Source organism: Rhyacophila brunnea, unplaced genomic scaffold, assembly GCF_057557595.1.
Source record: "Rhyacophila brunnea isolate RB1 unplaced genomic scaffold, BYU_Rbru_1.0 scaffold_10, whole genome shotgun sequence".
Classification (NCBI taxonomy): Eukaryota; Metazoa; Arthropoda; class Insecta; order Trichoptera; family Rhyacophilidae; genus Rhyacophila; species Rhyacophila brunnea.
This window is the reverse complement of record NW_028232752.1, coordinates 44,180,009-44,192,638: the sequence shown is the minus strand read 5'-3', so window position 1 is coordinate 44,192,638 and position 12,630 is coordinate 44,180,009. Positions and strand designations below refer to the sequence as shown.

The 12,630-nt window shown below is 29.0% G+C and overlaps 1 protein-coding gene across 2 annotated transcripts in view; it reads left to right on the top strand.

Annotated features, from left to right (window-relative positions):
- Positions 1 to 12,630, top strand: part of LOC147079247 (phospholipase B1, membrane-associated-like) — a 204,212-nt gene that overhangs the window by 105,882 nt on the left and 85,700 nt on the right. For both annotated transcript variants that reach the window (XM_085954866.1, XM_085954876.1), the window contains 2 exons: positions 2,378 to 2,594; positions 3,085 to 3,233. In XM_085954866.1, the coding sequence (XP_085810992.1) occupies positions 2,378 to 2,594; positions 3,085 to 3,233 (366 nt within the window). The remainder of the gene's footprint in view (positions 1 to 2,377; positions 2,595 to 3,084; positions 3,234 to 12,630) is intronic.

Genomic DNA, 12,630 nt, shown 5'->3' with positions numbered 1-12,630 from the left:
TGCTGTTTCTGATAGTAAAGACTTAATGAATGGGTTAGCGAGATTTAAAATATTAAAGCAAATCATGGTGTACCTACTTATGGCCTTTTTGCTTCATAAATTTAATTAGTCAGCCAAATATAAAACTGCCGTAAAATGTATGAGATCATGGTGGAATTACTTTGTTAATAGTGCGAAGCATTGTTTTTTTGTAATCTTTCTCAATTTTATTAATTTATGTGAAAAAATAAAATGAATCGGCAACTTCAAACTCAGTTCATTTCTAATGTAGTTATTTGTTATTAAAAGTATTTTTTCTGTCATATTTTCGTTTTTATTTTATTTTCCATAAAAATAGATAAAAAAATAAATCTCAAAAGTTTCGGGATTATGTTTATCAATCCCGGGATTCATAGGTATCGAAAATAGCTCGGGATCCCGGGATCACGAGATTCGGTATCCCGGAATTGGAATCCCTAGTTGCTGCGTAATGAATATAACGAAATTGGAACTTATAATATTATGAATTATTTTAATGATCAGATACGTTCGTTTAAATCATCTTAACACAATTTAAGAAATAAATGCAATCAATGTAATACTTGTACCTGAAGAGTAAATAAAATTATTTGGTATTTAATTTAGACTATTACGAAATTTATTAAAGTTTTTGTATGAAACGTTTCGCTCATAATAATTAATAGACATTAAGTTGTGCTATGAATATGAGTGATTGCGAGTACCTACTCAGTAAATGAATAAAAAATAGAATAGATAAAAAATGAAGACATTCGTCCAAGACCTAGTTCTTTTGATATGTGAAAGAACATTACGATGGTCACGGGCAAAAGTAAAATTAATTTATTATCTTCACTCTGCGATATATACATCGAAATAGATGATTATGCAAGTACGTACTAGTCAATGCTTTTATTACACTGGTCAGCGTACTTACACATTTACAAATATTTTTTTTATTTATTTGCAGTATCAATGCTCACAAAAAATATTTATATTGAATTTCATTTTATAATAATTATTATATTATATTGATTTGCCACAATTATTTTTAATTTAAAATATATATTTTATTTAATTTATGTCTTACCGTTTTAAGAGATTTATCAACAGATTTAAAAAAGAGAAATGGTTGATAGTCACGTCGTAACCTATTAGGTCCATGATCTGGAACCAAATACATATTTCATAAAATTCGTATTTTTAAGATATAAAAGATGTATTTTTTGTAAAATTCTTTGCAAACAAAACGTAATATTTATATTGAGAGTTTAATAACGACTAATCTTTAATATGTATTGTTCATTAATTTGATGTCTTAATCTTTCATTTATTAATTTAATTCCCATCAGTTTACTATTTCAAGCCAGATAATCGGTTAACGGTTTGAATATATAAATAAATTAAGTTCATTTCTCACGATTACAATAATATTATTGAATCAATAGAATTCGTCAAATTGGAAATTAATTCAGAAAAGTAGTAATAAACAATGACGTTAAGAAATATTTCTTATATATAGCCTAAATTAATATATTGTTGATAATTGTAAAAAAAGGTTAGGTTGCTAGTTTATTTGTAGAAAATATTATTATCATTTATTATTATCATATTTTGAGATATATTTAATGAAAAATAAAAATGGTTTCCATTTTTACAGGATATATAATCATAATTCACATGTTATGCAAATGTGTAATATTGAAAATACTAGTATGATTATAATAAATAAAATCAAAACGTTAATTGCATGTTCAGGCGCAACCATACTAAATCATTCTAAAATTGCTAACAAATGTTGTACATAATATTAAACGTTAGTATGCACCGTTCATTCTATAGTCAAAATTGTTTAATACCTAAGGAATCACACGATAAAATTTTGCTAAATATAATTATTTATTTATTTAAGAAAACAAAGTATTGTGGACGTAAAAAATCAAAATTTAAGACGTTTACAACATGAAATTTACATTATAACAAATATTACTCTCACAGGAGAGAAGAAGAAAAAACAAAAAAAAAACATGAAGAATTTTATACAGTAAATGTCTTTGGGGAGCGCATTGACTGGTCTTGCATCCCTCTCTAATGATGCCTAAAAGGGTGCATTAAAAAGTGCGTTGTAATTAGAATGATAATTAAAATTAAAATATATATTTCTACGTCTATTTAAAGTTACTTAACCTACCTCAAATTTTCAACATTTTAGTCCTAATAAAATTGTTCGTCCATCTTGTACAATGTCAGTGAGTATTTTGTTTGCCTCATGGATTCTCGAATTGCATAATTCGTATAATTATTTCTACAAATATGGACTTCTGTATAAATACATACAGTAATATACAAAGATAATAAGCGATGCCTTTTTTATTCTTAGGAATTGGTGAGAAGAATGAAGAGAAATAGGAACATCAATTTTCAAAACGATTGGAAGATGATCACCGTATTCTTTGGAGCTAATGACTTATGTTCGGTAGAATGCTTCAGGAAGGATTTAGCTTCTCCTGAAGCGTACACAAAACATATTCAAAGAGGTCTCGACTATCTCCAAGAAAACTTACCAAGAGCTTTCATCAATGTTGTGCCAGTTATAGGTAAGAAGAATGTCCAATGTCTTTACAATAATTGAAACATGCACACGTAGAAGGGTGTATATGATTTTTTTTAAACTTGCAAGTAATTCGCTAAAAACGATTGAGTTTAATAGGTATGTCGGAAATTAAAATAGTGTAAAGTAGACCTTTGCTAGTACCTACTCCAAGCGCTCGAAATGGAAAAGTTTACGAACCGGAGCGCTCGACAGTTTTCTGAAGATATCTACATATTTATCAAATTTTATGTGTATTTCATAAAAAGACAGTCAAATTATTTTATCCACGAGATGGAGAGACAATTTTATCGATTTCACGAACAGGAACGGCGCTCCGGTGCGTTCCGGTCCATTTCGAGGCCCTGCCTACTCCACACTGGTAGACGAAAAAGTACGTACCTGTAACCCGTACGTGTAATGTTCATGGATTTTCTTAGCGTTGCTGGAAAAATTGAAAATAAACTAATGTTTATTGAATATGTATTTGATTTTAGATGTAACAGTATCAGTAAGAGTCCAGAGATCTCCCATGTGCCATTTTCTCCATCGCCTGTTCTGCGTGTGCTTCCACAAAGGAAGTTACGACCATGTTAACTACCTTGGCGCTCTCACTGTTGGATATCAGCAGACTTTGGGAGATCTGGTAAGACTTATTTGATTATCTTATTTTTTAATGATGAATTGATGAAATTATTATTATAGTAGTTGTACGAATACTAATTATGATGGTTTGATAAAATTTACAATTCGATCACTGATTTTCAATATGTACATCCTATTTGGCATGCCAAATAAGTAATCCCGTGTTATTATTGTATCGAGGAGAATTCATATATGTTTAGCGCACTCTGTTAATTCAGATGAAATACTGTTTATTATCGAATTATTTATCGAGGATTCGATCCATTTTAACGTTACCAACGCTAGAACAAACTAATCAAATATAGAGGCCAGTAAACTACAAGTAACATCGTTATATTATTATTATCATCGTTTGTATTAGCAAGTAGAGGTACCTATCTAGTTAATTTATAATGTGACTTCTGCAAGATCCTTTTGAATAATTTATCATATTACACTTACAAAATCTTTCGTTTCCGCTGACGAATTTATTTATGTAGAGAGAATGCAAGACTATTGCAATAATACATCTGATAATATATTAATTTATTTATTATAAGTATGGATAACTATGATAATATTATATTATAATGTGCCATTTATCATTTCTCGGGTTTATCTCAGCTACCGGCCGATGTCAATCAAAATTGATGGCGAAAATGCAATAATATTAAAAATACGGAGAAAGGTTATTTTTTACTTTAGTAAGATCATGATTTATCGAAAATAGATAGATATTATGTATTTAAGGCTATTTAAAAATGAAACATTAAATGGCAGTACGAACCACATGTAAGGTGCTATGTATTCAATACCACCTTTACGATAATAGTAATTAATAATCCCAATGTATTTTAAAATATTTAACATTTTGGTATACTAATTTACGATGATGCTGAAACGTGAATTCTGGGAAAAGAATAATGATATATTATTATTTAGAATAAATTTGAAGTATATGAACAGGAATCGAAAGTCATAAACTCAATTTCACTGTAGAATGACTCGTATTTTACTAGAGCTATTTAGCAATTACATTAATAGGAAGAAAACCGACCTAATTTTACGAACAATGAGCAATAAGAATGTCAAACTCGAAGTAAAATGCAAATGCAATGAAACTCACCAAATATATAAAAGTAGGGACCGTGTGGGATTTCAGCTCACGTCGTTTACTATCCAGGAGAGGACTTCAAGATGCGGTAATGGTAGCAACTGCTAAACGTATCATGGACAAAGCAGAAAAGCAATGCATAGGCGAATAAAAAGTTTATCGGAAAATTCATACCATACAAAATACTTTTATTAGGCGCGTACTGGAAATTTGAAAATAAAATAGCTGGTCGTTCCAATAAAAACGATAAACAAATGAATATAAAAGCTCGTAGGGGTATAAACCCCCTCTCGCGAGAGGAATCGGTTCATTCCAAATTTTCACACCATCGAATACGGACCTTTCCCAAAATATTCGATTTCCTTTCACAAATTTGTAATACAAGTTGAATTTTTCATAATGAAACTTTTTTGATTTATACTTTTCAATTATTTATGGTAAAATAAAACTAAAAAAATGCATCCAAACTATGATTTTATAAAATATATAATTATTTAAAAATTTTAACGTACCTACATCCAAATTTTAGTTAGAAATTAATTTAATTATTACTTTATGAATGGTGATGGGCATGGTTCATTATAAAAAAAAACATTAGTTTGATTTATAAAATCCTATGTCAAAAAAAATATTAGGTATGTTATAAATATTCTCATTAATAATAATTTTTGTATCTGCCTTTTTTGACGGCGGCATATCTATAACCTACATTGAAAGCAATAGAATACTCTGACAGGTTTGTTGTCAAAGAAATTCGTATAATTAGCATTGTTTTGTCGAACAAACAAAATAATGACTGCACGTTTCAGCCCATTGCGTTTGATGTTTTATCTATTTTTGTGACAATGGATGAAGTTATTGATTGCTCTAGAGCCATTTACGTTTTCAGCTGCGAGCTTCTTACTTTGTTTCATACATTACTGGAAATCCACGCCTCGTATATTGAACGCATACGAGCTGCCGATACGATCTATTTTAAATTTTCCATTTTCCGCTTTAAGCAGTATAACATACATAAAGGATACATTTTAAATCACAAAGCTCTCTACAAGAAAGACATTTTTAAATCCATGCACATGTTTTCTATCAAGGTATCAATATACCTTATTATTATCAAGCAGTACATTGAAATTTAAAAAAAGAGAATTTACCTGAAAAATGGTAGAAATTTCCTAGATACTTTTTCTATTTAGCTAAAATGATTTATTGCAGAAGTATTGCTGTCTTTATATTTATCGTGCAATTAGCTTATTTGATGGCACCATAAAGGTTAATTTTTTTTATTAACTATATAATGTTTGTGGACGTATTAAATAGGTTAAATTTATAATTGTATATATTATCATATTTCTTTAATATTTACACATGCTATCTTTTCCACTTTCTTGTTATATTAGTTGTTATTTGTAATTAAGATATTTTTATAATTTTGTATTTATTATGTATTATGGCGCATTGGCCAATAGCTGTAATGCCGTAATACTCTTTTTTATAAATAAATAAATAATATGTGGAAAATATAGGTATACAATAAATATAAGTTGGTGTTTGAAATAGTTTCGTTCTATAGGTGAGACAGAACAATATTAATAATCATTATTGTTATTTATTATCTACGATATGCAATGCCAAATCTTGATCATCACTGTATTTACCAGAATGGCAATGAATAAACTAGGATAATAATAATTAACCGCAATCCATTCACTGCTGGTTAAATGTTTAAACAAACTCATTCCACTAATTTTGGTCTTGTGCATTGTATTGCACCGCATTTCTATCGACCTCTATCCCACCATTTTGTTATTATATCCAGCATGCACTTTTTTAGTAGCGGAAGAATATGTCCTACATACTCTTATGTAATCATAAGTACTTTTGCGAATAGGTTTTTCACCGCCCAACAAGTATAAATTTGCTGTACGTGGTACGTAATGGCGTAAGCACATTTTTTTGAAATATACATACATACAATAATATCGTCGGTGTTTTGTAAAAAGGGCGAATCAACCATTTTGGTGAAATCGAGATTTTAATGAAAATACAATATGTACCCCACTAGCTTTGTTGTGTAAAAAACGGCGAATTTTTATCTCCACCGGAAAGTACTTAAAAACGATAATCGACTAAATTTAAATTAATTAAAATTACGAAATAAAAAGCAAATGTGACATATTAGGCCTTTTAAAATATTATATAATAATACCTATTATAATGACGGAATTCTTTCTAAGCTTTATTATAAACTTGTTAGATATTTATAATCATATACAGGTAAAAAACAAATAAATGTCAAAAGTTAAAAATCCTCCTCCTGTAAAGTAGCATTTTGGTTAATTCGCCCTTTTTACAAAACAACGACGATATATAAACAAAGAAAAAAATTTCCGTCGGTATACGGAACAATATAAGAAAAATTAGGGAACGTATAGTGGGATATTACGAATCTCCGTTTATCCTAATTTATTTTATGAAATATATTGTATCTTTTTTCATGGACTTATTCTGAAAATATCTGTATTACACGAAAAAAAAATACATTACAATTATTTTCAACGGATGTTATGATGAGCTGTAATTATTATTAGAATTTATAATGTAGGTATCTTGAATTAAAATATGTGCATCCGTACTATATTGATATGTGGATCAAAATGAAGTCTCGAGGAACAAAAACGGCACGTTCTACTTTTAAAATATGTTGGCAAGTCATTAAAAATTCTCTTTTATATGTAAATTTCTAAAAAAAGTATTATAAAATTTAAATATTCAGAATTTATACATGAGAGGGATATATTTTCAATGACTTGCCAACATTTCACGATAATGGAAACTGCTGTTTTATGTTTCTAAGCCCCTCAAATGCCGAACCTTATAAAGAAATGAATCCGGATATCTTTGAAAGGATGATATTTCCTGATTACGAAAATAAAGTTTACAATTACTATGATAGAAATAGGAGCAAACTCCAGCGTCCAGACAAGGTAGTGTGGCACTAAAATCTTTTCATTCTGACACGTTTATAGCGCAATATCGGCATAGAGGCTGAATATACATGACGGGTGGAGATGGAAAAACTCAAATCATTGTATTAATTAATAAATATGTATCTGAAAACATTAAAAAGAAAGAAAGTCAAAGATATAACTCACAATAATTGTAAACAAATGTAAGAAAATGTGAATTTATCGCAGGACCCCAACTTATTATTACATATTATATTTTATGGTCATATTTATTATTAAAATTTTGTTTATTAAGTTTTCTAAGCTGAACCTAAGAGATTTTTGACTAATTCATAGTTAAAAAACATCTATTTTTATAAAAATATAAACGTGTATAACTTGAAATCCTTTTTATGTATATCAAATCGATCTTACCTAAGATCAAAAAATAAAATGACAATGGTCGCCATTTCCACTTTCGTAGGAATGCGCGAATAATAATAATATATTCATTTTATAATACGTAATACTATATACGTTAGTAAATATATACGTAATTTACTAAAACATAAACTTCTTTGTAAGTAAAATTTATTTATATGTACGTTGGTACATTTGCAAACGTGAAAATTACAATGGGTAAAAATTTTTTCAAGGGACATACAAGCGTATAATATAAACATAATATTTTAATAAAAGTAGACTTACCCATTAATTTATTTTATCAGCTGCTCTATCAACTCGAAAAATATTGCACGATTTCTTTTGTTTTGAAAATATCATGAAGAATTAACATGAAATTTGAAAATAATAACATGATATCAGTGACAAATAGTCTGGCAGCTCGACTGTTGATTGGCTGGATCATGAGTGAGCTCTGATTGGTTATTGAACTGGCCTTGTGTCATTCCATTTTTGTATGTGACCGTACTGTCATCTATTAACGTGACTGAGTACTTCTGTGGGTCTATTCTATGCTTATCGACCGCTAAAGTGATAAAGTGAAAAATATTATCAAACTTAGGGTAGGTTTGTATCAAAATATTAGCACTTATTGTAACAATTACACGAAGCCGGTTTTTATTGTTGCAATAAGTGCTATATTTTAACAGCACCTATCTTGCTGCTGTTAAAATATCGCACTTATTGCAACAATAAAAACCGGCTTCGTGTAATTGTTACAATAAGTGCTAATATTTTGATACAAACCTACCCTAAGTTTGATAATATTTTTCACTTTATCACTTTAGCGGTCGATAAGCATAGAATAGACCCACTGATAGGGGAATATATTATATTCGCACAATTGAATAGACTGTTTTCACAAAGCGCTGACAACAAAAGATGTTCATCACATCGGAAATGGATGATATTCACAAATCAACTACATCAATCAAATGATCGATTTGCACTAAGGAAAAAGTAGTCTTCACGTATCAATATACTATTGTAACCCAATTAATCGTAAAAGAATATAAACACTATGAAAATTAGGTTTAATGATTTTAAACAATATTTTGGCAAAACATAAGTATGTATTAGGTACCTACTTTCAGATTCAAATAATACTATAAATACCTATTTAAAAAGTGACGTTAATTAAAACTTAGGTAATTGTGCCGCAGATGCCGTCATGAGCTTTTATGATTTTTTTTTACGAAAACAGTTTATTCCATGTAGACAATTATAATAAATACCTTTTTCTGTCGGCGCATAAGCTTTTCGATCTAATAACTGTTAATTTAAAATGCTCATAGATTTTGATACTTACTTCATTATCACAAACTAAGATTATATTAGGTAATATTAGGTTGGGGTAGGTTAGGTTAGGTTAGGTTAGGTTTTTTTTTATTTTTTTAAATTCGTTTATTGAATTCCTTGCTTTTTCGTACAAGGGTTATTACTTAATTATTACATTATTCATATTTCATTTACATAATTTACAGTTAAGCACAGTATTGTAAACATAAAGTTAGGTTAGGTCAGGTTGGGTTAGGTTAGGCAGTGGCGAAGGGTGGAGGTAGGCTGTTAAGATTCGCTATAAATAGTGCACACTAAACTTTGTTAGTCATATGTATTTGTTTTTATTGAACTAAGACTACAATTTACAGATGGTGTTAGTTAGTTTTTGAAAATCAATTAAACCCTGCCCAAACGAAACCATAATAGTTTTGGCCTAATTTGGGCGATACGACAAAATTGTGCACACTTTTTCATTCATAGTTATTTGTTTTCGTTGGATTAAAAATACATATTACACATATTGTTGGTTCATTTTTTTATTTCATTAAGCCCTGCCTAAACCAAACTATAATAAATAAAAAATATTATTCTATCTATAAAATATTCAAAGTTATGTAGATAGACATGTATTTTTTGACTATTATCTAATATCGCTTGGTTTCTCAGGGTTTAATTTAATTTTAAAAACTAACCAACACTTTCTGTGAATTGTAGTCTTATTTCAATGAAAAAAAATATGTATGTCTGAAAAAGTTTAATGTGCACTATTTATGGCGGATTTTAACAGCCTACCTCCACCCTTCGCCACTGAGGTTAGGTCAGGTCAGGTTAGGTTAGATTAAGTTATATTAGGTTAGGTTACGTTAGAATAGGTTAGGTTAGATTAGGTTTAGTTCAAAAAAGATACTTATACAATCTCATGACGGCATCTGCGCCACATTTACCAAAATTTATATCGATGAACCGAAAAGGATAAGTATACCTAGGTGGTGTTATTTGGTTGTAGATTTACATCAAATAATATATATACATATTTATATTACTGCGTTAAACATTAATTATATTGACACCTAAGCATCATTTTTGCGATTGCTTTCTAATAAAATTGTATTGTTACAATTATTAGTTTGACATTTGTGAATTTCTACCTTTTCTTTGTGCGATATATTATTTATCGGTGAAAACAATTTTACAAATGTGTGCAGTTGTCAAAATTGAGTGAATTTATATTTACAATGAGTGATTTATGATTTTTGTTTTGTGAAACAAACTATTTTATGTGATTTCATCTATTTATTTGTGAAATCATTTAATATATGCGAAAACTATTTTCTAAATGTTAAAGTTATTTTTTTTTTTGTGAATTTTGATTATTGCATTGTGCGATTAATTCCCACCCCTTCTGATATATTAAGTAATAACGTGGTCATGATCGCTGTATGGAAGATTCATCCCCCTGCTTACTCGTCAACGACCCCTAGTAACCCCGCAGAGAGAAATGTCCCACCAGATCAATTCAGCACCAGGCAGAATGAAATTGTATCTATGAAATAAATTTAATCGTCTAATATAATACCAACCCTTAAAGGGATATCTTGGATTTATTATTAAATTTATAAGATACCGATTCTACTGAAATTAATATCGTTAATTTTATTTACCCGTTAAATAGCCATAAAATCAATATTCAGCAAAGCTAAGTGAGGAGGTAGGTAGAACCTTTTAAGGGTCTATTTATGTTGAAGATTTCAATAAACTCCCAATAAAGTGAATCCCGTGTAACCGGCTTAGGTTTTACTTTTTATTTTGCTTCTTCACCGTAACAATATATAAAAATATTGGTATATCTTACTAGTAAACGTTACACCTAATGTTGTAGACATCATTCAATAATATTACGCATAAGGTTTAAACTTTTGTGATTGGATTGATATTAATATTGTTACCATTATCGTGCAATTAAAGTGCATAGTGAGTAATGTGATGCTAAAGCCTTACAACATTAACACTACCACAAAATCAGCTATATAAAACAGTCCTGTGGGTCTATTCTATGCTTATCGACCGCTAAAGTGATAAAGTGAAAAATATTATCAAACTTAGGGTAGGTTTGTATCAAAATATTAGCACTTATTGTAACAATTACACGAAGCCGGTTTTTATTGTTGCAATAAGTGCTATATTTTAACAGCACCTATCTTGCTGCTGTTAAAATATCGCACTTATTGCAACAATAAAAACCGGCTTCGTGTAATTGTTACAATAAGTGCTAATATTTTGATACAAACCTACCCTAAGTTTGATACTATTTATCAATTTAGTGTTCGATAAGTATAGAATAGACCCACTGAGAAAGATAAAAAGATACCTACGTAAGTAAATAATATAGGAAAAGGACAACAGATAAAATTTCTAAATACTAATAAAAAGTAGAGGGGGTAGAAAATTATAATGGAAACATCTTTAAACCTCTACCAGATGGAGGTTATATATTTCATTATTTAATAACTTAAAAAATATGTATCAATGTAAGTAAATTAAATGAAGTGCACATTACCTCTAAGTATAGGTTAAAGAGATTATAATATTACTTTTCACGATATGAAATAAGATGTGAATAATTGCACCCCATGTTGGAGTGTGGAAAAATAAACCGTAGACAATACTACTAATGTAGCCAAAGACAAGCTGTCGTTGTGCCTTTTACGGAAGATAAATAATTAATGTCAATACATCGAGTGGTTTCCCGATGACAATCCAATATTACTATTTTAGATTAAGTTTAATAAATGGCCCCACCTCATAGTATTCACAATAAGTGTGTTTATTAACAGTTATCATAATAAATAAACATACAAATTTAAAAAAAAAAACTACTTGTGTTTTTTGGAACAAATTGTTTTACTAGTAAATAGTATTTTATGTAGGTATATTCGTGTCAATATAATTTAGTTTGATGACTTCTTAGAAGGTGACAAAACGATTCTTGAAAAATTCATAGTCTTATTTATACCATCCTATTTCTTATTTAAAAAACTATTTTTTTATAGAAAACATCAATGAAAAATATAACTTTACATACTTTTTATTTATATCGATTTAGATTTTGATGTTGTTACCGCATCAAAGTTCAATTTGAGAAATAATAACAAAAATGTCACGTTTTAAAGAACTTATCAAACTACATTTTAATGTTTGGAATATTTATAAAATGTACCTATTAATAAAAATCTGACTTCCAAAAAAACGCACATTATATACATATATAATATAAAAATTCATTTTGCTTATTCATTTTAACGTTAGTTTTAATTTAAAGAGCGGATATGTTTGACTGACAGCCGGAAATTGCAACACAAACAACTTAAGTACTAATTTGAATTTACATGTTGCCTCTAGCTAGCAGTTTCAAAGCTTTGTTCTAGCATGTTATTTTTGGACAAAGGTATCGCTACAAAATCATCCTGACAGACAATTTTTCAAAACGCTGATGCAGTTTTGTTTTCTGTAAGCAATGCAGTTTAATAAACGTGCATGGATTTACTGTTGACAGTAAGAAAATGTATGGGTAAACATGTTTTATCCTGCAGTTGGCATGATTGCATGCATGAATCAAA